Source organism: Podarcis raffonei, chromosome W (genome assembly GCF_027172205.1).
Source record: "Podarcis raffonei isolate rPodRaf1 chromosome W, rPodRaf1.pri, whole genome shotgun sequence".
NCBI lineage: Eukaryota > Metazoa > Chordata > Lepidosauria > Squamata > Lacertidae > Podarcis > Podarcis raffonei.
The window spans coordinates 27,994,425-28,019,838 of NC_070620.1; the positions used below are offsets into that span (position 1 = coordinate 27,994,425).

Below are 25,414 nucleotides of genomic sequence, written 5' to 3' on the forward strand. Positions count from 1 at the left end.
CCTCCATGGACAGCTGTGAGTCCACAATGACTCCCAGGCTGCGCACCTGGTCCTTCAGGGGCACAGTTACCCCATTCAAGACCAGGGAGTCCTCCACACCCGCCCGCCCCCTGTCCCCCCAAAACAGTACTTCTGTCTTGTCAGGATTCAGCCTCAATCTGTTAGCCGCCACCCATCCTGCAACCACGTCCAGACACTCACACAAGACCTTCACTGCCTTCACTGGTTCTGATTTGGAAGAGAGGTAGAGCTGGGTAACATTCGCATACTGATGAACACATAGCCCAAACCCCCTGATGATCTCTCCCAGAGGCTTCAGATAGATGTTAGAAAACATGGGGGAGAGGACGGAACCCTGAGGCACCCCACAAGTGAGAGCCCAGGGGTCCGAACATCCATCCCCTAACTCCACTTTCTGAACACGGCCCAGGAGGAAGGAGAGGAATCACTGTCTAACAGTGCCCCCAGCTCCCACCCCCTCTAGACGGTCCAGAAGGATGTCATGGTCGATGGTGTCAAAGGCCGCTGAGAGATCCAGCTGAACTAGGAAACAGCTTTCACCTCTGTCCCTAGCCCGCCGGAGATCATCGACCAGCACGACCAAGGCAGTTTCAGTCCCATGGTGAGGCCTGAATCGCAAATGGAAGGGATCCAAATGGTCCGCATCCTCCAGGCGTGCCTGGAGCTGTTCCGCAACCTGTTGGAAAATGCCCTGGGGAGGCTCCTTCAGATGGCAACTGAATGATGATCTGTTGAGAAGTTCATTAATTGTTAATAAGGCCCAAAAAACCCTAAAGGATTATTTTGAACTTAATATGAATCAAGGAACGGAAATAAGGGTTATTTGGGAGGCCAGCAAAGCGGTAATGAGAGGGTTTCTGATACAACAAAACACAATTAGAAGAAAGTCACAGAATGAGACAAAAGATAAAATTATGGAACAACTAAACGATAAAGAGAAGAAGCTTAGAGGAAACCCAAAGAATTTGCAGATCCAAAAAGAAATTAAAGCCCTACAGGTTCAATATTCACAGTTAGTAAATCAAGAAATTGAATGGAAGATAAGAAGGATGAGACAAAGAAATTTTGAATCTGCAAATAAATGTGGGAAATTATTACCCTGGCAACTAAAGAAGAGACAAAAACAAAGTACTATTACAAACATTGATGCAGAAGGAAAATCTGTAGAGAACCCTGCAGACATTAGAATATGCTTTTACAAATATTATAAACAACTGTATAAAAAGGATAAAGATGATATAGGGAAAATCGAGCAATTTATAAAGACTAATGGGTTGCAACAGATTCCGGAGGATAAAAAGAATCTACTAAAAGGTTTAATTACAAACCAGGAAGTGGAACAGGCAATAAATTCAATGCAACTTGGCAAGACACCAGGACCTGATGGTCTATCAGCGAAATATTATAAGACATTGAAAGACTGGCTCATTCAACCTCTGGTAGAAGTATCTAATTCGATTTTGGGAGGGGGCAAAGCACCTGAAACCTGGAAGCTAGCTTATATTACTCTGATTCCTAAACAGGGTCAAGATAGATCCAATGTTAAAAACTACAGACCAATCTCCCTACTCAATGTGGATTATAAAATTTTTGCAAACATACTGGCCAACAGGCTAAAGAAGGTTTTATCTGAGTATATTCATAAAGACCAGGCAGGATTTCTGCCTGGAAGACATATGAAAGACAACATTAGAAATGTTGTAGATATTTTGGAAAAGTTAGAAGCAAGAAAGAGTTGTAAAGCAATGTTAATGTTTATTGATGCAGAGAAAGCCTTTGACAATGTTTCTTGGAGTTTTATGTTACATAATTTAGAGAGTATGGGGATAGGTCATGATTTTTTTAAATGGTATTAAAGCGATCTATCTAGAACAAAAAGCCAACATTATTGTAAATAATGTGGTTTCAGAGGAAATTAGAATTGAGAAAGGAACCAGGCAAGGGTGCCCACTTTCCCCTCTGCTGTTTGTTTCAGTCCTGGAGGTCTATGATTAGAAAAGATGAAGAAGTCAAAGGTATTACAGTAGGTTTGAAACAATATAAATTCAAATTCAAATTCAAAATCCTTTATTAGGCATATCACACCTCACATTAACAAACAAACATCATATTTTTTTAAAATTATATTTATTAAAATTTTTGAAAAAGAGTATAAAAGAAAAACAGAAAAGAAAAAAAGAAAGAAAAAAGAAAAGAAGAAGAAAAAACAACAGTTGAAAAAGTTTACCTTAATTACATTCCATACCCAATTTCCTTGACTTCCCCACACCTGCCCTTCTTGTATTCCAATTCCAATTTTTAGCTCAGCAATTTTTATCCCCCCCACTTTACCTTATTTCCTCTAATTCAATTTACTTAATCAATTTTAACTTCTAAACCTCAATCTTTATATTTCAAAACTTATTCTTAACATACTTTTCCTAAATTCCCCCATCAATTTAATTAACCTATTTTAACTTAAAAATCTCAGTCTTTATACACCAACACTTATTCTTGACAATCTTTTGCTAAGGTCGGCCCTAAATCTCTCCCCAAATTCCCCATTTTTATGTTAGTGGCAAAAACCAACTTAATTAAAACAGAATTATATTTTTGCACCCTTTGGATTCCCGAAGCCCTACCACCCCCTTTCCCGGTTTCGATCCCCAACCAAAGTCCATCAGTCCATTCGAAATCAGCCTGGCGATCTCACATCCGAGGCACTTAACCCTCTCTCAATTTCTCTCTGCCGGTTTTCTTGATAGTCCTTTATTTTAAATTCCGAATCTCGAAGAGGCTCTGTTCCAGTAAGGTCCATATTTCTTCCAGCCAGACCTCCATATTTAACAATGGAGCCAAAATCTTGTTTCTTACTTCTCATAAGTCCAACTGTCCCAAAGGCTCCAAATTCTACATTGGCCATATTTATAATCCATATGTCTTCAGATCCCCATAAGAGGAGATCTCTCCAATTTCCATTCTTCACTTCCAACCAAACTTTCATTGTCATGTTCTTATTTTCCATTATTTCCAACTTAACAGGCCTCTGGCTCTCTTTAGTCATCTGCAACATCCCAGCGCCTCCTTCTTTCTCATGTTCCTCTTTAAACGGCACCTCAAATGACTCAGACTCTTTCTCCTGTTTGGCTGTAAGGATTTTTGGATCAGCAACAACACTTCTCTGTTCATCTGCAGGAGCTTGAATCATATCCTTTCCAGGTTCAGCAATTTTGTTTACTGTTCCCTTCATTGTTATTACATTCATAGTCAAAACATTTGTCTGCTCCTGTAGATTTCCCAAGAGACGAAAGGTCTTTTCCAGTTCAGCCAGTATTTTTCCACTTACAGCCATTTTTGTAATGTCCTGAACCCCCTCTAGAGGGATTCTAGTTACTTAATGACAAATTAACCTTTTCTTCTTTATTTTTAACAATTTGTTACCAAATCGTATCAAATGTAACCAGCAAAGACAGCAGAGACACAGTTCTCCTTTTTTTTCCAACTTTGACAGCTAGTTTGACAGCTGTCAAAATCTATAAACCTCTTCCACAGGCTCTCTCCCCGATCGCTCCCGGGTTTTGGGGGAGGGGTGAATTCCGTTCTCAATGTTAGCTCTTATCCTCCAGCACAGTCACTTAAATTGGCCCAGTATAAAGTTAATTGCTCTTTTCCACAAAAAGAAAGGCATTCACACAACCTTAGTAATAAAATCCTTGCTTTAGGATGTTTACAAGGCGGGTAGGCTGACTTCCTTTTAAACACCTTGCCCGATCGTGCCGAATTCCCAGAAATAAATTTCCCTTTTAAGTCCAATTACCGTGTTACTCACGGGTCGTTACTTTTGATCCAAATGTTCAAAGGAAGAAGTTAGCGCTCTCCATCCATGGCATGCGGCTTCACTCAGCAGGGGAAGCAGTCGAACTCTCAGCACCACGCCACTCCCGTCCCCCGTTCCGAAGCCTTTAAAAAGGCTTCTTTGCGGGTCGGGGGGGCGCAAATGGTGCCCACCGAGTCACCAGGTCCACAGGCTTCAGCGCCTGTGGTTTCTAAGGGTCCCCGCGTCGCCGCCGCGGCAGGACCCAACCCCTGTTGAGCAGATTCCCTCCGGAGCTCGGAGGGAATCCGCCATTAGACGATGGCGCCAACCCGGAAGTCCCCACAAACAAACATCATATACAGACTGTATAAAATACGGGCTCAGCGAACACAATTTATCCCAGTCCTATTCTTAACTCCAAAAAATAAATCGATGTACATAAATAATATAATACAACACAGCAACATCACCTACCATTAAAAACCACTAAGTCTCTTTATCATGGCCCATTCTTTCTTCATGGACAGCACTTAAAAATTCAGCCGCTATTAAAGTAATTTGATCATCGCTGTCCGCCAGCAGGTCCTGAACAGTTGGTTGTGTAAAAAACTGTCTATTAAATTTTAGGGCCTCAAATAATTGTCTTCTGGCATAGCTGCCAAAATCACAGGAAAAGAATATATGCTCTAGAGTATCGGGTTCCTGTTTTCTGCATTTACAGAGACGCTCTGATTCTGGGATAGCTAAGTATCTTCCTCTCACTACCGCCGAGGGAAACATGTTAAATCTGGCCAACATAAACAGCCTACACGATTCATGTTTCTTCAGATTTGTCATGTATCCCTTTTGGAAATCTCTACACAAAGGGAGATTTAGGTGGATAGGAGAGCAGGTGCTGTGCTTTGCAACCTCAAGCATGGCGAGAACACTTTTTTCTGTGAGGGTCTTCCTGATAATTTCCCATATATCTTTGGGATCAGAGATTTCAAAATCAGTTAGAGTGAGCCCTATCGAATCCAGTTTTCTCCTACAAATCACTGATAGATTGTAGATTGCACTATCACTTAAAAGATCGTAAAGTATAGAATTAGGGGATAGGGCTCTATAATGGAGGAAGATCCAATATTTCAAGGTCCTCAGCCATGCTCTTACTGATAAAGGCAGTATTCCCAGCTCACAACATATTGTTTCATATTTTACAGAGTTTGCAAGTCCTAATAATGACCTCAAAAGGGATGCGTGAAATTTATCCAACCTCTTGAGGTCACCTGAAATCCACACTGGTGTGCTGTATAGAAGTTGGGCACAGAGTTTCATGTCAATCACTTGCAATACAGCTGGAATAAATCTGTTTCCTACTGGAGAAAAAAAATAGGATTTAATATGGTGGGCTGTCACTTTGGCCTTAGCTATTGCAGTACATATATGTGTATTCCAATTCATATTATTTTTGAATGTGATTCCCAGATAATTGAAGTGCTTAACTTCCTGTATTAGATGTCCATTAATTATACAGCCTTTTGGGTTCCCTCTCTTTCTGAATTGCATAATCTTTGTCTTATCATAATTAATTTTGAGATTATTGAGAGAGCAGTAGTTTGAGAAACTCTTAAATAATTTTTTTAAACCCAAAACAGAGAGTGAAATAATTACAGCATCATCTGCATAAAGTAATAAAAAGAGTGGGCTATTGTTTAAATAAGGAGTATGAGTGGTTGCGTTTTGAAGAAATAATGGTAGGTCAGATAAAAATAGATTAAATAGGGTAGGGGCCAAGATACAGCCTTGCCTAACTCCTCGATTATTCAGAATAGGACCTGCAAGTCTACCATCTTTTGATACTTTAACATATATTTGGTTATTAGAATGTAAACTTTGAATCAGTGTAAGTAGATATGGGTCGATACCAAGGTGTTCTAGTTTAGTCCATAGTTTATTGCGGTCGACCGAATGAAAGGCACTTTTTAAATCCACAAATGCCACAAAGAGTTTTCGTTTATTTCTCATGACATATTTATCCACAAGATGACTTAACACTAGACACTGGTCAAGAGTTGACGAGCCTGCCTTAAAACCAGCCTGCTTTTTACCAGGTAGACCTTTTGTCAGCATCCATTCTTCCAATTTAATAAGCAGAGATTTGGCATAGATTTTACTTATGCATGGTAACAAACTTATAGGCCTGTAGTTCTCTTGGCAATTCCTATCACCTTTTTAAAAGATCGGTACCACTATTGAGTTGTTCCACGACTTAGGTACAAGAGCTGAGTGATAGATAGAATTAAAAAGCGGTACAAGTTTATTGGCCCACCATTCTACATCTAATCTCAACAGGTCTATTGGAATGCCATCCATACCAGGTGATTTCCGTTGCTTAAACGAAAAGATTATCCTTTTCATCTCCTCAACAGTAATTTGAAATTGTGTGGTTTTTGCCAGAGAAAATTTAAAATTTTCCTTTTTACAAACTTGGTGATCATAAAAAACAGCAGTAAAATGTGAAATCCAAGCCTCATCGCTTATATTAGGGAAATCAGTGATATCTTTTATTGAGAGAAGTGACCAAAAAGTTTTGGTATCTTTAATTTCTAATGCAGTAACAATTTTAGACCATTTGGCTAGTGCGAACTCAGATTTTTTTTCCAGGAGCATGTTCTTAAAAGCTTTTTTCATTTCAAAATAAGTCTTCCAGAGACCTTGAGAGTTGGTAATATAGGCTTCTTTTAGACAAGTTCTAAGTTCTTTCTTATAGTTAATACAATCTTTATCAAACCAGTTATACTTATTTGAAGGTTTGTTGCTGAACTGAGGGTCTAAAAAAGAAGAAAATAATTCCTGGATAGTCTTATAATAACAGTCATTATCCTCCAAGGGCATCAAATTTTGGTTAGCCACAGGTTCGAGAATAACTGGGTTATTTTCAAATACTGCTAATAGATCCTCCCTATTTTTATCACTTATATAAACTCTTTTGGCATAGATAGTCTTATCAATACTAATAAGAGGACTAATATCATTATTTCTAGGATTCCTGTGCATCTCTAAAACTATTGGGAAGTGGTCACTTTCTGAGCGAGGTACAACTGTAAAAGAGGCAACTTCATTTAACATTTCAACGGAAACTAGAGAATAGTCGATTACGCTCCTACCCCTTTTGGAGCTGAAGGTAAAATTTCCTGGAATATCCGGCCACATTGAGCCATTCAAAAATGAGAGGTTAAATTCTAAAACCAATTGTAAGAGTTTTCCTCCCGCTTTATTAATAATGATGTCCTTTGAATTCCTCCCTCTTCTCAATGGAAGTGGGGCATCTTCAGCTAGATTTGAGACATAGTGTTTATAGAGAGCTGTATTATCTGATCCAATTCGAGCATTGGTGTCTCCCATTACAATCAGGGGGATATTTGGGGATTTACTACGTATTAAATACAACTCTTCAGAGACTATATTCCAACCATAATCTGGTCTAATTTCTAACTCTAAGGGAGGAAAATATATATTTAAAAGAAGAATTTCCCTGTAAACAATGGAAAAGGATAACAGTTGTGCATACTGTCCAATATTTCTGATATAATTAATTTTAAGGTTAGAAGACTGTTTGATACCACAGATCAAACCAGCTTTAGGGCGACCTTTTGTTGACATTTTAGTAGCAGGTAAATTATAAGTAATAAAATTAGGAATATTTAAAGGTTTAAGAGACCAGGTTTCCTGCAGAAGTATTATATCATAAGACTCAAGAAAATTTATAAAATCAGAATCAGCTAATTTACATGAGAGTCCAGCTACATTCCAGGACATAATAGAAAGAGTTTGGAGAGATCTTTGATTTAAGGGTGCTAGTGAGGTATGCGTGGTGCATTCCGGATGTCACACCAAGTTCCTCTGGTTCTTACTATTAGCCCTTTCAGCGGGTTCAGATAGTTCAGATGCTAATTCGATGATGTTTAAAGATGTATTGAGTATGCTCACATTTGAGGAGGGTGGAATGCTAAGATTGCAACCTGGCGTACCCATGCTGGGGACTTTATTTGGGGAGCCCAATTCAGTCTCATTTAATTCTCTCATTTTATCCCATGCTAATGTAGTGACCAGGTTTGCCTCTGAGATGGGTTGCATGCGAGCTGGGTTATAGCAGGGGCGTTTCGGCTCCAAGATCTGAGAGGATGGATTCATCTTCGCAACAACCAATTGGCCTGGGGTGACGGAGGGTTTCCCGACCCATAAATCCAGCTCGTGACGATAGAAGCATGAAGCCTGATCTGGGACATAATCAGATATGTTTTGGTTGTGTGGTCCCAGTTGGTCCTTCGTCAGATTTGTCAGACAAGAACGAAGGTTATTCAGTCTATAGAGTATTTTGTTCTGAGTTTCTTGGGGGAGAGCGCAGTAGGAGTTAATTAAGTTATTTTCAAAACTTTCGAACCCGTTACCTTGGCTCACCTCATATAAAGTCCCAGGAGAGTCTGGTCTTTGAAGATCATTAGTAAGTAACTCTGGGTGGTGATTAGGCGAGTCCTCAGTGGCTTTTATATCAATTAAAGTGTGGTATTCAGCCTTTTGATGAGGTGCTGCAGTCGAGGTTGCAGGACTGGGGAATAGTGGGATAGGAGAGGCCTCATTTTTAAAGTATCTTGATATTTTTACACCACTTGTCTTTAGGTGTTCTCTGTGTTTATATATCAGTTTTGCCAATCTCCGATCATGGAATGTAACCACCGCCCTGGCAAGCAAGCCATCAAAAAATAGATATTCCACTTTGTCCAACTCCGAGGGATTACTCAAAGTACCTGGCATGTATGCCTTAAGGAAGTTCAGTAAATGGACTTTGCGATCCTCTTGTGATATAAATCCTGGAGGCTTAGGATAGCTTGAAAAAACAAGCTTGTTTTGAAGCAACACCAGCTTCCAGTTCTTATTTGTTGGAATGCTCTCCTTATTGGATTTGGAGTTGTCTATGGTTAAAACGTAGGACCATGGGTCTTGGGGCACTAAATCTTGCTCAGAGCTGGGTGGTGGAGCATGCGCTGAAGGTTTTAGACAATCCAGAGCTTTATCAGCACAGACGTTTGAGGGCAAATCCTGTTTAACTGACTTCTTGGCTAAAGACTTCACCAGGTTCCCTCTAGTCCCAGAGGCTGTTGTGCTCTCAAGTAGGTTAAAAAGCTTTTTAAAAACCATTTTTTTATAATGCACTGTCTTAAATTTTTTATGTTTTTACTTTTTTTAACATTCTTTACAACTATGGATCTCCTTTTACAAGCATTAGCTCTGCAGGCTTTCTTACCCTTCCTTAATGGGCCACTCCTACAGAGGGTGGAGGCGAGGCCATGGTTACTTTCCGATTCTGCAGGCATTCCGACGGGTTTTCTCCAGAGTGTTTTACAGGAGTCAGCCATGATGGTCAGAATTTTTGTGCAAATGTCCAGGTAGGACTTTATGGATTCAATGTCCTCAGTAAGGAGCACTAGCCATTTGATGATTGAGAGACCCTCTTCATTTGTCTCATGGGAATGAGGATAAGAGTCTTTCGAAGGTTTATTGTTTCCCGAGGCCAATTCCGAAATTTGTTTTAACATTAGTTCCTCCATTTTTTGATCTAACGATGGTTCGGGGGGAACTTGGGATTTGGCTTTCAGTTTCGGGGATGCCTCCTCGGCTGTATTGAGGATATTTTGTGTTGCTTCCAATATATTCAGGCTTTTATCACTGCTTTTAGTACACTCCTTTCTTTGCACAACCAGTCCTTCACTATGGCTGTAAGAGAGATTGGTAGGAGAGAGTAGAATTTCTCTTCCCTTCTTGTTCTTGTTCTCACTCATTTCAGTCGTTTCCTCATTTGTTCCACATTTTGCTTTGTTCATGTAGAAGCGAGTGATTTTTGTTTGCGCATTCTTTAGAGTGGTTCTTTTAAAGGTGGGTCTTACAGCCTTCAGAGAAAAGCCTGAGGTTTTGCAGCCACTCCTGGTCATCACCATTGTTTCTTTAAAGTTGTAAATTATTTCTTTATTGTTGTAATAAACACGCTACAATGCTCAGCTGCAGTAAAAGTTCACAGCAGGTTTCCTTCAGCTATTAGCCTTCCTTATCACTTAAAACAATGATAAAACACTCAGTGTATCTTCTTAAAAAGTTACTTTTTAAAAAGTTAGTAGGGGGAAAGAAACAATGGCCGCTAGGGCAACTCACTTTCCTTTTTCCGCTCTGCATATAGCTTTGCGTCTGTGCTGATTTCGGCTGTCAGCTGAACTCGAAGCAATATAAATTAAAAGCCTTTGCTGATGATCTAGTTCTGACATTACAAGATCCAGATTCCAGTGCAGTCAAAGCACTGGAGCTGATACAAGAGTTTGGTCAGGTAGCAGGATTTAAATTAAACAAGAGCAAGACCAAAGTAATTGAGAAAAATCTGGATAATGAAGAAAGAAAACTATTACAAGAAAATACGGGCCTAGATTTTGTGAAAAAAGTTAAATATTTGGGCGTGAACCTGTCTGGGAAAAATCTGAACTTGTACAAAGATAATTATGAGAAATTATGGAATGAAATTAAGAGAGATTTGGAGATATGGTCACATTTAAAATTGTCATTAATGGGCCAGATTTCTGTGATTAAGATGAATGTGCTGCCAAAGATGCTCTTCCTGTTTCAAGCCCTCCCAATTATAGATAATGCGAAATGCTTTAAAGAATGGCAGAAAGCACTCTCTAGATTTATCTGGCAGGGGAGGAAACCCAGAATTAAATATAAATTAGTTACGGATTCTAAAGAAAGAGGGGGATTTTCCCCGCCAGATTTAAAAATCTATTTTGAAGCTGCTGCACTTTGCTGGATTAAAGAATGGATGCAACTAGAAGACACAGATCTATTAGATTTGGAGGGATTCAACAATGTGTTCGGTTGGCATGCATATTTATGGTATGACAAGGTAAAGGCCCATAATGCATTTAAAAACCATGCAATTAGGAAATCATTGTATAATGTTTGTATAAAATATAAAGAACTCTTAGAAAGAAAGACGCCCAGATGGCTTTCACCAATGAAGGCAAAGGCCCAGAAAAAACTAAATATGGACACCAAATGGTTGAGATATTATGATTTATTAATAGAAGAAGGAGGTTACAAATTAAAACCATTTGATCAAGTTAAAGATAAGCTAAACTGGCTACATTACCACCAGATCAATGAATTGTATAAAGTGGATAAGAAAAATGGTTTTGCTTATGAAAAATCTAAGTTGGAGACCGAGTTGTTGGATACTAAAGATAAAAAATTATCTAAAATGTACAAGCTATTGTTGGAGTGGCACACAAAAGATGAACAAGTTAAATCTGTGGTGATAGATTAGGCAAGAGATGAAGAAAATAATATGTTTGAGGACTGGGAAAGATTGTGGAAGAAAGGGGTCAAGTTCACCGCATGTAAAGGAAAATATAATGAAAATGATGTATAGATGGTATTTGACTCCTGTCAGGGAACTGCCATCGCAGCCAGGAGTGGAGGAAGGGCTCCCAGGCGATGCCGGAGAAGGGCTCAGCAGGGAACGAGGGGACTCAGCGGCCGGGGAAGGAAATCAGCGTTACACCAGGGAGAAAGGCGGGCAGAGGCGGGCTTCGGAGAGATGGCTCCAGGACTCTTCGCCAGAGACCAGCGGGGAGAGCACAGGTCCCCCACTGCCCACACCCACCCTGCGCAGAAGACTTCCGCGCAGGGAGGCTAGGCGGAGACTATCCGTCAAGGAACTTTTATGTTGGAAGAAGTTCAGGAAACGCCCACTGACGGATTCTGCCAGTGACTGAGACAGACGCGGAATCAGGACTGTCCAGCCAGGGAAAGGTTTATCCAGGCAACCTTGCCGAGAGTGGCGGCAACTTACGCACGAGCAACCCCCCAATTCCCATTACAGCAATCCGTCAGTCCTTGACGTTGCTTGTGCACAACGGCAAGGCAGGCAGCACCATGAGTCAAACCGGTGGAGCAGGCGCCCAGCAGGGAGCAGCGGCAGTGCCAAGTCTGGAGGAGAGAAACCGAGATTTGGAACAGCAGGTTGCTCTGTTGATGGCGCGGCTAGACGAAAGGAGGACTCAGGATGCCCAGGGGAGGCCCACCCCCATCGCAAGGAAGGTACCAGGACTGGTGCACAAGTTTGGGGGGAACCCCCGTGACTATGCGTTCAGAACGGAGGTACAGTACGCTTTGGAACTGCAGTATGATGACTTTGCTGACGATGGCGAGCGGGTGGCTTATGTTGTGGGGCATCTTCAGGATGCGGCCAGGGAATGGATCAGGCCCTTAATGGCAACGCAGAATGCTGCCTTAAAAGACCTTAGGAAATTTTTTGGCGCCATGGATACTATGTTTTCCAGTCAGGTGGAGCAAAGTGTGACTCGCCGAGAACTGATGGCTTGCAAGCAGGGGAGCCAAACAGTTAGGGAGTACTGGTCACGTTTTGCGATGATTATCCACAGACTGGGGTGGGATCTGGACTCGGAACCTGTGCAAATGTTATTTGAGGAAGGATTAGCCCCATCGGTGAAGGACGAACTTTCCCGCGCGCCCCGCCCGCAGTCGATGGATCAGCTGACCAAGACTGTGCTTGCGATTGGAATACGCCAGGAAGCGCGGGCTCAAGAGAAGCGGGAGGGGAGAGGAGAGCGTTGGCATGACAACCGCATTCCTGAAATACTGAGGCAGCCTTCCCAGCCAGTGGAGCCAATGGAAATCGATGGCGCGCGCGCGCGCAAAGAGTTTCAAACTCCAGCAAAGTTCGAAAAAAGGAGGGAAGGGAGGGGAAAACAGCCAAGAAGTGTTTCCTCTGCCAACAGCCAGGACACTTTGCCAGAGTCTGCCCTCAAAGAAAGGCTTGGCAAGGGATGGTGGGAGCAGCTGGCTGTGAGGAGGAGGGGGACAAGGAGCAGGAGCAGGGAAACGCCAACGCTTGGCTGCCAATCATCGGGCACAGCAGCCAGGCCAGCAACCACTAAAGGTGCCCCAGCCAGACACCCCCCCCAAGGCAGCTATAGCCATAGAGGTGGAACTAGAACTCCCAAATGGGCACCCAGTTAAAGTGAAGGCGCTGCTGGATTCAGGCAGTTCTTGCAATTTCTTCAGCAAGGACTTCGCGCTAGAGCACCAGCTCCACCTACTGCCCCTAGATTTTCCCTTGCAGGTGACAACTATTGGTGGAAGAGAACTGCTGGGGGGGGGGGCAAGTGACGCACCAGACGCCACCAATGAGAATGAAGGTTTCCAGACACACAGAAACCATTGCCTTTCGCGTAGCCACACTGGCAGGACCCCCAATCATATTAGGGATGAGCTGGCTGGCGCTACATGATCCAGTGGTGGCATGGCATCAGCGGACAGTCACCTTTGGGTCAGCACACTGCTTAGAACACTGCCTGGGGGGGGGAACCCCGAGAATGGCCGTGGCCAGGGTGGCTGGGATGGCTGTGGATCAGAAAGGGGAGGTACCACCTCAATACGCTGATCTGCAGGAGGTCTTCAGTGAGAAGGAAGCGGATAGACTACCCCCCCATAGGCCCTTTGACTGCCAAATCAACCTGATCCCAGGGGCTCAGCTGCCGGTGGGTAAGCTGTACGCCATGTCGGACCGGAAAATGCAGGAGTTAAGGAATTTTATTGACAAAAACTTGAAAAGAGGTTTCATAAGAGAATCAAAGGCGGTGGGGGGCAGCCCTGTGTTCTTTGTGGACAAGAAAGACACTAATGAGCCCAGGCTCATTGTGGACTATAGGGCCGTCAATTTGGTGTCAGAACCCGTGACCTTCCCAATGCCCAGGATTGACGACATTTTAACACGAGTAAGGCAGGGAAAATTTTTTACTAAGCTGGACCTTCGGGGAGCATACAATTTGATTAGGATGAGGGAGGGGGATGAATGGAAGACCACCATGTTCACCCCTTTGGGGGCCTTTGAGTACTTAGTTATGCCATTTGGATTACAATCAGGCTCCGCCTGTTTTCAAGGTTTCATGCACCACGTGTTGGGTCCCCTGCTGTACAAGAACTGCGTAGCCTTTTTGGACGACGTGTTAATCTATTCGCACGACGAGGAGCAACATGTCAGAGACGTCCGGGAAGTGCTAAAGAGGCTACAGAAGCACCAGTTATGGGTCAAGTTGGAGAAGTGCCAATTCCACGCCCAAGAGGTCGAGTTCCTGGGGTACAGGTTGTCGGACAAGGGCCTAGCTATGGACCCCGGCAAGGTGCAGGCGGTGCTGGAATGGAAGACCCCCAAAACCCGGAAGGACGTGCAGAGGTTCCTAGGGTTCAGCAACTTCTACCGGAAGTTCCTCAAGAACTTCGCCCACTTAACCGCGCCCATCACAGATTGTCTCAGTAGCAAAAGGAAGTTCGTCTGGACGGAAGATGCACAGCAATCCTTTGAAAGGCTGAAGAAGGCTTTCGCTTCGGAAGAGCAGCTCCTGCACGTAGATCTGCAGAAGCCAATGAGGCTGGAGACCGACGCGTCAGACCGAGCCGTCGGAGCGGTACTGCTCCAGCTGGGGGACCAGTCCAGCTGGAGGCCGTGCGCCTTCTTCTCAAGGAAGCTGAGCAAGTCGGAGCAAAACTACACGGTGTATGACCGTGAACTGCTTGCGATTTATGCAGCATTTCAACGCTGGAGACATTTGCTAATAGGAGCGCAGCACAAGATCCAGGTGTGTACGGACCGTAAGAACCTGGAATACTGGAGGACAGCGCGGGTGCTCAACCAGAGACAGGTGCGATGGGCACAAGAGTTTTCCAAGTTTTTCTTCGAGATTCAGTACGTGCCGGGAGAGGAAAACATAAGAGCAGATGCTCTCTCCCGGAAGCCGGAGTACATGGAAGGAGAGGGACCGCCAGAAGTTAGACACGTGATCCCCGAGGACCGATGGGTGTGTGGGGGAGTGTTGGTCGGGGGACGAGAACTAGCCGAACTTACGAGAGATGAGTTCGCTCAAACCAAAATCAGGGAACTCAGGGACACAGGGGAAAACCATGGCGGTTTTGAGGAGAAGGAAGGGGTGCTGTATTACAAGGGAGCACTGTACGTACCGGGGGAGAACTTGAGGGGTAGGGTACTCAAACAACTCCACGACAACCCGACGGTGGGGCATTTTGGTCAACACAAAACCATGTTGCTAGTCACCTGGCAGTTCTGGTGGCCAAGAGTGAGGGAAGATGTACGGGAATATGTACGGGGGTGCGACCGCTGCCAGCGGGCAAAGGGGGAGAGGGCTGCACCCGCAGGGTTACTGGAACTCTTACCCACGCCGGAAAGACCATGGGAGGTGGTGTCCATAGATTTCATGACCGATTTACCCAAGTCAAGGGGGAAAACAGCAGTCATGGTGGTAGTCGATCTACTAACAAAAATGTGCCATTTCATAGCCTGCTCGCATGCGGTGACGGCAGAGGAAACAGCCAGGTTGTTTGTGGATCACATATTCCGGCTGCATGGCGCCCCCTTGAGGGTTTTATCCGACCGCGGGAAACAATTTACTTCCCAGTTCTGGAGGAAGCTCATGAGCCTGCTGCAAGTCGAGGTGAGCTTCTCGACGGCGAGACACCCGGAGACCAACGGGCAAGCAGAAAGAGCGAACAGTATACTCCAACAATACCTACGCTGCTACGTCAGCGAGAGGCAGAACGACTGGGTGGAGAAACTAGCGTTGGCCGAATTTGCATACAACAACGCTGAACATGTGTCCACGGGAATGAGCCCGTTCATGGCTAATTATGGGTGTCACCCCAGGGCATTCCCGGGGAGAGGGGAGGAAGGGTGGAGCGTACCGGCGGCTGAGCAGTTTGTGGAAGAAATGGAGGCCTTACACCAGCAACTCAAGATGAACTTGGAACGGGCCAAGGAAACTTACAAGAGGCAGGCAGACAAGCACCGTAGGGAAGGGGAAACCATACGGGTTGGGGATCGGGTGTGGTTGTCAACCCGAGGGTTACCCTTTAAGGGAGAGTGCAAGAAATTAAGGCCAAGGCGATTAGGACCTTTTGAGGTAACCCAGCAGGTGAACCCCGTGGCATTTAAGCTCAAGTTGCCGGCCAGCATGAAATTACACCCGGTGTTCCATAGGTCTCTCCTCTCACCATAACAGGGAGGGACGGGAATTTCCGGGGCGAGAGGGAGAAGTCCCCATACAGCCACAGGTGGAGGAGAGGGAACTTCGCAGTCAAGCCACGGAAATACTCGACTCAAGATGCCGAGGGCGCCAGGTGGAGTACCTGGTGGCTTGGGAGGGCGAACCCGAGTCAGAAAACACGTGGGTTCCCGCGGAGGCCATCAGGGATGAGTATCTTAGGGAGGAGTTTCACAGCAGGTTCCCAAGGAAACCCAAACCACTAGCGAGATTCTGGGAGGAGCAATTTGGAGTCACAGAAGGTGAAGAGGATTTTGTGGGTTTTTCGGCCTCTGAAGGGGAGGGAGGAGAGGTGTCAGAGGGAGAGGAATCAGACTGGGAAGGTTACCCCGCGGGAGGAGATAGGAGCAGGTGGGAAGCAGAGTTTGAATCATCAGAGGATGGGAGCAGTTCCTTCAGGGGATTCCCCGCATCATCGGCCGAGGAAAGGGACGAGATTGGGTCAAAGGAGAGGGCCGGAGGTGGAGGGGGTCCTGGGGGGGAGGTGGATGTCAGGGAACTGCCATCGCAGCCAGGAGTGTAAAATTAGCAAAGATATATCATAATTGTGACAATATATGTTGGAAATGTAAAGAAAAGAAAGGAACCTTTTATCATATGTGGTGGACCTGTCCCAAGGTGAAAGACTTCTGGGAAAAGATTTATAATGAATTGAAAAAAATGTTGAAATATACATTTATAAAGAAACCAGAGGCCTTTCTTCTTGGAATAACAGGTTTGGAATTGCCCAAGAAAGATGTTAAATTATTTTTGTATGCCACAACTGCTGCTCGTATTTTGTTAGCTAAAAAGTGGAAAACCCAAGAATTACCAATGATAGAAGAATGGCAGATGAAGATGATGGATTTTTCGGAGCTAGCCAACCTAACCGGAAGAGTCTGCGACCAGAAGGAGGAGGAGTATCAGGAAGAGTGGATTAAATTTAATGATTATCTAGTTAAATTTGTTAAGTTAAATTAACTGAAAACAGCTTGCAGATACTTGATTGGCTTAGGATTTTATTTATGTTAAGTGATGAATTAATATGTTTAATTCCATAAGGTGAGGATTTAAGGATGTTAATGTTGAAGTTAAATTTCATAAGAATTGGGATTTGGAAAACCGTTAAAAGGACATGCAATGAAATTCAACCAAGGGGAAGCGAGGAAGTCACTTAACAAAGTTAATAAGTGTAATTTTCAATAAGGCTATGATTTGTGTTTGTTGTGTTTGTTTGTTTATAATATTGTGAAAACCAATAAAAAAAATTGGGGGGGGGGGAAGGAAAACGCCCTGGGGATGTCTGCAAGCCCCCGTATCCTCCGATGTGTGCAGCACTGGAAAAGGCATCTCCCTTCATCTCCAGGGAACTCAGCGACATATACCAGCTGGCATATGCACACTAATCTTCTGGCATAACACAGCAAGAAGCGTGAAACAACAGAGATCTAATCTACTATTTATTTACACACTATATACAGACTACAGCATAATGGTGTCCGTTCTCTTCCGAGAGAACAGAAGAAGTGAAAGTACAGTCCAAAGTACATACAACGAAAGAGAGATAAGGATGTCTTCCGTTCCCATAGTCTTCTCAGACAGGCATGTGATTTACAACAATCTCAAATGCAGCGACGGTGGAGTGAAATGCTAACGCAGCCACCCGCTCAATCACCTTGCCCAAGAATGGAAGTTTTGAGACTGGGCAATAGTTGGCCATATGGGCTGGGTCCAAAGATGCTTTTTTAAGAAGCGGTTTAATAATTGCCTCTTTCAGTGGGTCTGGGAAGGCTCCCTCACAGAGGAAAGCATTCACCACCCATCTCCCAGCCCAGCACTTCCCGGCTTGCTTTTATGAGCCAGGATGGGCTGTCAAGGAGACAGGTGGTTGGTTTCACTTGTCTAAGCAGCCTGTCCACATCCTCGGAGGTAACAGATTGGACTTGATCCCACGCAACTTGACTAGACAGGACTCTAGCACTCTCCCGCCCCGGCCCTGCTGCCACGGTGGAGTCTACCTCTTCCCGAATCTGAGTGACTTTATCTTTCCTGGTGTCCCCTTTAATCCCTCTTCAAAGAATAAAGACACAAGAGTCTTTCTGAGTAAAGTAACAAAATGTTTACTCACATTTCAGTTCATTTGATCCCTGAAAGGCAGGCTTTACTTGGTAGTTACACAATCAAGAGTCTGAGTTCATCTCATATGGAGACTGAACTCATGTGCTGCTGGCTGAGAGCCAGCAGACAGCAAAATTACATTAAGACAACAAAATGGATGGAGGAGAGCAGCATGGCAGCAAAAGATAAACAAGAGAATAGAAAGCAAGTGAAGCAAGACAAACAAGACTGAGAAAATGGCTGCATGACCCGGCACTTTTATGGAGTCAGCCAGAGCGATGCCCATCTCCTAGGTCACATGCAGGGGAGGGATGCTCCACACCAGTGGAAGAGGACGTTACCCTGACTGGATGTCCCCCTGACTGTGCCCACGCTAGGGAAATAAGGAATGTTGCATTTGACTGCACCAATGGATTACATCCCACAGGGATACTGTGCTGAGCTATCAGTATACAGACGCTTTACCGACTACCATCAACAAATAAGGAAGATCCCTGCCCCAGGGAACCAACAATGTACCGTACATTTTAGCAACAGGGAAACAACAGAGGGAAGTTTTTATTTTATTAAATAATAAGTTCAGGGAAGTGAGAGATAAGGCTAACGAGGGATGACTACGCACAAGCGTAGTCTCATTTGCTTGGGATGTACTTCAGCAGCATGCAAGGCCTCACAAGCGACATCACTTTTGGAGGAAGACAGGGGGGATACTTACAGTGCTTTTGTACACCAGGAATGAGAAACCCATGGTCCTCCAGATGATGCTGGACAGTATCCCGCATCATCGCTGCCAACAGGCCATACTGCCTGGGACTGATGGGAGCTGAAGTCCAGCAGCATCTGGAGGGCCTATTGCACACTGAATGCAGTATTTCAACAGCTTAATCATGATTCAATTGAGAGTAAACTTCACCTCCAGTAACTTGACTGACACTCTGCTGAATCAAGAGGCCCAGTTAAAGGGATTTTAATGCCATTCAAGGCTTGTGAAATTCTTACCTATTTTCTCCAAATTCTTTCTCCAGCTGGCTCAGGATCCTTCTTTTCTGAGCACTGCATGGGGTGATGATCCCAATGTTGCGAAAGCTGATGTCTCTCTTTTTGCTCTTAATTAACTTCATTAATTCTATTACCAGCTTAACTTCCTGGAGATTAATGAAGGAACTGAACAAGAAAGAAATAGAAGGGGAGGGAGAAAGGGATGAGCTGAAGGCCTTGTATTTGGATGTGTGCCTCATTTTAAAAGTTATCACAGATTCTCTCTCTTAGGGTTCTTTTGGGACATACACTCAAAGAACTGTAGAGTTGGAAGGGACCCCAAGGGTAATCTAGTCCAACCCCCCTGCAATGCAGGAATTCCAACTAAAGCACTCATGACAGATGGCCATCCAACCTCTGCTTAAAATCCTGCAAGGAAGGAGAGTCCACAGTCACCTGAGGGAGTCCATTTCACTGTCAAGCAGCTCTTACTGTCATAAAGTTCTGCCAGGTATATAGTTGGAGTCTCCTTTATTGTAACCTGAAGCCATTGGTTTGAGTCCTACCCTCCAGAGAAGGAGAAAACAAGCTTGCTCCATCCTCCACGTGACAGCCCTTGAAATATTTGAAGATGACGGTCATATCTCCTCTCAGTCTCCTCTTTACCAGGCTAAACATACCAAATTCCCTCAATGGTTCCTCATAAAACTTGGTTTCCAGACCCTTGATCATCTTGGTCACCCTGCTCTGCACATGTTCCAGCTTGTCATCACCCTTCTTAAATTGTGGTGCCCAGTACGAGACATTGTATTCCAGGTGTGGTCTGACCAAGGCAGAATAGAGTGGTACTATTACTTTCCTTGATCTGGACACTAGACTTCTGTTGATGCAGTTTAGAAGATCATTATATTTTTTTGCTGCTGCATCACACTGCTGACTCATGTTAAGCTTGTGATCTACTAAGACACATACTACTAACAATGCATTGTTAGTAATATAAGATGGTGTCCCCCATCTTATATTTGTGCCCTGAACAGTGCTAGATGACCTCAAAGATTGCTTCAATCTTAGCTTTTTTAAAAACTTTTATTTATTTTTTTAAATATTTATTGGAATTTTCAAAAAATAAAGAAAAAACATTAAAAAAAATTAAAAACACATAAAATTTACATTTCTTACTGTCAATGACCAATTTCCTTGACTTCCCCACACCTCCCCTTCTTGTATTCCAGTTCCAATTTTTAGCTCAGCAAGTTCTTGTCCCCAAACTTTGCCTTATTTTCTCTAATTCATTTTAGTTAACCAATTTTAACTTATAAACCTCAATCTTTATACATCAATACTTATTCTTAAAAATCTTTTTCTAAGGTTCGCCCCATCATTTTAGTTAACCAATTTTAACTTATAAACCTCAATCTTTATACGTCAATACTTATAATAATAATAATAATAATAATAATTTATTATTTGTACCCCGCCCATCTGGCTGGGTTTCCCCAGCCACTCTGGGCGGCTTCCATAGAAACCAAAAATACACTAAAATATCACAGATTAAAAACTTCCCTGAACAGGGCTGCCTTAAGATGTCTTCTGAATGTCAGGTAGTTATTTATCGCTTTGACATCTGATGGGAGGGCGTTCCACAGGGCAGGCGCCACTACCGAGAAGGCCCTCTGCCTGGTTCCCTGTAGCTTTGCTTCTCGCAATGAGGGAACCGCCAGAAGGCCCTCGGCGCTGGACCTCAGCATCCGGGCAGAACGATGGGGGTGGAGACGCTCCTTCAGGTATACTGGGCCGAGGCCGTTTAGGGCTTTAAAGGTCAACACCAGCACTTTGAATTGTGCTCGGAAACGTACTGGGAGCCAATGTAGGTCTTTCAAGACCGGTGTTATATGGTCTCGGCGGCCGCCCCCAGTCACCAGTCTAGCTGCCGCATTCTGGATTAGTTGTAGTTTCCGAGTCACCTTCAAAGGTAGCCCCACGTAGAGCGCATTGCAGTAGTCCAAGCGGGAGATAACCAGAGCATGCACCACTCTGGCGAGACAGTCCGTGGGCAGGTAGGGTCTCAGCCTGCGTACCAGGTGGAGTTGGTAGACAGCTGCCCTGGACACAGAATTGACCTGTGCCTCCATGGACAGCTGTGAGTCCAAAATGACTCCCAGGCTGCGCACCTGGTCCTTCAGGGGCACAGTTACCCCATTCAGGACCAGGGAGTCCTCCACACCAGCCCGCCCCCTGTCCCCCAAAAACAGTACTTCTGTCTTGTCAGGATTCAACCTCAATCCATTAGCCGCCATCCATCCTCCAACTGCCTCCAGGCACTCACACAGGACCTTCACCGCCTTCACTGGTTCTGATTTGAAAGAGAGGTAGAGCTGGGTATCATCTGCATATTGATGGACACCCAGTCCAAACCCCCTGATGATCTCTCCCAGTGGCTTCATATAGATGTTAAAAAGCATGGGGGAGAGGACGGAACCCTGAGGCACCCCGCAAGTGAGGGCCCAGGGGTCTGAACACTCATCCCCCACCACCACTTTCTGAACACGGCCCAGGAGGAAGGAGCGAAACCACTGCATAACAGTGCCCCCAGCTCCCAGCCCCTCTAGACGGTCCAGAAGGATGTTATGGTCGATTGTATCAAAGGCCGCTGAGAGATCCAGCAGAACCAGGAAACAACTCTCACCTTTGTCCCTAGCTCGCCGGAGATCATCAACCAGCGCGACCAAGGCAGTTTCAGTCCCATGATGAGGCCTGAATCCTGATTGGAAGGGATCCAAATGGTCCGCATCCTCCAGGCGTGCCTGGAGTTGTTCAGCAACCACGCGCTCAATCACCTTGCCCAAGAATGGAAGATTTGAGACTGGGCGATAGTTGGCCATACTGGCCGGGTCTAAAGATGGTTTTTTAAGAAGCGGTTTAATGACCGCTTCTTTCAGCGGATCTGGGAATGTTCCCTCACAGAGGGAAGCATTCACCACCCCGCAGAGCCCATCGCCCAGCCCTTCCCGGCTTGCTTTTATTAGCCAGGATGGGCAAGGATCAAGGAGACAGGTGGTTGGTTTCACGCGTCCAAGCAGCCTGTCCACATCCTCGGGGGTAACGGATTGAAATTGATTCCATGCAACTTGACCAGACAGAGCTCTAGCACTCTCCCGCCCCAGCCCTGCTCCCACGGTGGTGTCTAGCTCCTTCCGAATATGAGTGATTTTATCTGCAAAAAACTTTGCAAAATCGTTGCAGGAGATCTTGGGGTCTTTACAAGGCCCCGGTGGTAAAGGTGGTTCCGTTAAATTGCGAACCACCTGAAAGAGTCTCCTGCTACTATTTTCTGCAGATGCAATAGAGGCGGTGAAGAAAGTCTTCTTCGCCGTCGCTATCGCCACTTGGTAGGCTCAAAGTTGAGCTCTAACCTGTGTCCGGTCAGATTCGGAGTGAGTTTTTTGCCACCGACGCTCTAGCCGTCTCAGCGATTGTTTCATCGCCCTCAGCTCCGAAGAAAACCACGGGGCTGTCCGGGCTCCATGCAATCGGAGAGGGCGCTTCGGAGCCAGACAGTCGATAGCCCTGGTTAACTCCGCATTCCAGCGGGCCACCAGGGAATCAGCTGAAAGGCCATCAACATGGGATAAAGCATCCCCTACCACTCTCTGGAAACCATCTGGATCCATTAAGTGGCGGGGGCGGACCATCCGAATTGGTCCCACCTCCCTGCAGAGGGGAAGGGTCGCGGAGAAGTCCAGTTGCACCAGGAAGTGATCTGACCATGGCACTTCTTTTGTTTCACTTTTACTTAGTGTCAGATCACCCACGTCACTAGAGGTGAACACCAGGTCCAAGGCATGTCCATGACTATGAGTTGGGCCAAACTTATTCAGGGACAGCCCCATGGAGGCCATGCTTTCCACGAAGTCCCGAGCGGCCCCTTGTAAGGTCGTGTCGGCATGGATGTTAAAATCCCCTAGGACAACCAAACTAGGTGTCTCCAGGAGAAAATCCGCCACGACCTGAAGCAGCTCAGACAGGGAATCCTTGGTGCAGCGGGGAGGTCGGTACACCAAAAGGAATCCTGTACTGCCCCTATTGCCCAACTTCCAGAACATGCACTCAGAAAACTGGATCTTCCCAGTAGGACGCCTGGTGCAAGCTAGTGACTTCCTAAAAATCACTGCAACCCCCCCTCCCCGCCCACATGACCTGGGTTGCTGTGTGTAAGAGAAACCTGGTGGGCAAGCAGCGGCAAGGACAGGCCCATCTGCTTCCTCCAACCAGGTCTCTGTCACACATGCCAGGTCAAATCCTCCATCCACAATCAGGTCGTGGATGGCAGTGGTTTTATTCATCATTGACCTGGCATTACACAGCAACACCTTCAGGTCATGTAGGTTTCCCCTGTTGATTCCAGTATCCATCCGGTCAAGGCCAGACCCGGAGGCAGGGATAGTCTTCAGACAACGACTAAACCTGCCTCCTCTTTTATTCTTAAAAGTCTTTTTCTAAGGTCGGCCCCAATTCCCTTCCCCGAAATCCCCATTTTTATGTTAATGGCAAAACCAAATTAAATAAAACAGAAAATAGTTATACACCCTTTGGATTCCCAAAGCCCCACCACCCCCTTTCCCGGTTTCGAACCCCAACAAAAGTCCATCAGTCCATCTGCAGTCAGCCTGGCGACCTCACGTCCGAGGCTCTCAATTCTCTCTCAATTCCTCTCTGCCGGTTTTTTTGATAGTCCTTTATATTAAACTCCAAATCTCGAAGGAGCTCTGTCCCAATAAGGTCCATGTTTCTTCCAGCCAGGCCTCCATATTTAAAAATGGAGCCAAAATCTTGTTTCTTACTTCTCTTAAGTCCAAATGTCCCAAAAGCTCCAGTTTCCACTTTAGCCAGGTTTGTATTCCATAGGTCTTCAGATCTCCACATAGGGAGATCTCTCCATTCTCCATTCTTCAATTCAAACCAAATTTTCATCATCCTGATCTTATTTTCCTTTATATCCATCTTAACCGGCCTCTGGCTCTCCTCAATCATCTGTGGCATTATAGCTCCTCCTTCTTTTTCCTTCAAATCATCATGTTCCTCTTTCATCACATTCTCAGATTTCTCAAATTTCTTTTCTTGTTCAGCTGCAAAAAATTTTAAGTCAACTGCAAAACTTTCCTGTTCAGCTGCAAAAACTTGAGTCAAGTCCCTCCCAGGCTCAGCAACTTTATTTACTGTTCCATTCATTATTGTAACATTTGTAGCCAAAACATCACTCTGTTCCTGCAACTTTCCCAAGAGAAAAAAAATCCTCTCCAGTTCAGCCAGTGTTTTTCCACTTACAGCCATTTTTGTAATGTCCTAAACCCCCTCTAGAGGGATTCTAGTTTCTTAATATCTTCCAGTTCCAACCCAAAAGTCAAGTTAGCCTTTTCTTCTTATTTTTAACAATTTGTTACCAAATTGTAACGAATATAACCAGCAAAGACAACAGAAACAAAGTTCTCCTTTTCCCCCAACTTTGACAGCTAGTTTGACAGCTGTCAAAGTCTTTATGTCTCTTCCGCAGGCTCTCTCACCGATCGCTCCCGGGTCTTGGGGGAGGGGTGAATTCCGTTCTCAATGTTAGCTCTTATCCTCCAGCACAATCACTTAAATTGCCAAAACGTGGAGTTAATTGCTTTTATCCACAAAAAAGAAAGGTATTCTCACAACCTTAGTTATAAAATCCTTGCTTTACGATGTTTACAAGGTGGGTAGGCGGACATCCTCTTTACACCTTACCTGGTCGTGCCTAATTCCCCCCAAAAAATTCCCTTTTAAGTCCAATTTCCGTATTACTCACGGGTTGTTACTTTTAATCCAAATGTTCAGAGAAAGAAGTCAGCGCTCTCCGTCCATGGCATGCGGCTTCACTCAGCAGGGGAAGCAGTCGACTCACAGCACCGCACCGCTCTCCGTCCCCCGTTCCGGAGCCTTTAAAAAGGCTCCTTCGCGGGTCGGGGGGGGCGCAAATGGTGCCCGCCGAGTCACCAGGTCCATAGGCTTCAGCGCCTGTGGTTTCTGAGGGTCCCCGCGTCACCGCCGCGGCAGGACCCGACCCCGCTGAGCCGATTCCCTCCGGAGCTCGGAGGGAATCCGCCATTAGGCGATGGCGCTAACCCGGAAGTCCTCGCTTTTTAAAAAACTTTTAAGTGTGCCCACCCACCAACAGCTAAGGAGAACATGGCCACAAAAGCTGCCACATGCTCTTATTGTGGTGGAAAGTGGGAAAACACCAGATCATGATTGCTGCAGCCTTCCCATTGGGACATCTGGTTGCTCACTGTGAGGACAGGATGTGGGATTTGATGGGATTCTGGCCTGATCCAGCAAGCAA

General features: G+C 45.0%; 1 protein-coding gene across 1 annotated transcript in view; it reads right to left on the reverse strand.

Moving 5' to 3' along the window:
* LOC128406133 (probable helicase senataxin) overlaps positions 1 to 25,414 on the reverse strand; it is a 237,281-nt gene that overhangs the window by 16,492 nt on the left and 195,375 nt on the right. Inside the window, 1 exon segment of the mRNA XM_053373156.1 lies at positions 19,075 to 19,239. Within this exon segment, the coding sequence (XP_053229131.1) occupies positions 19,075 to 19,239 (165 nt within the window).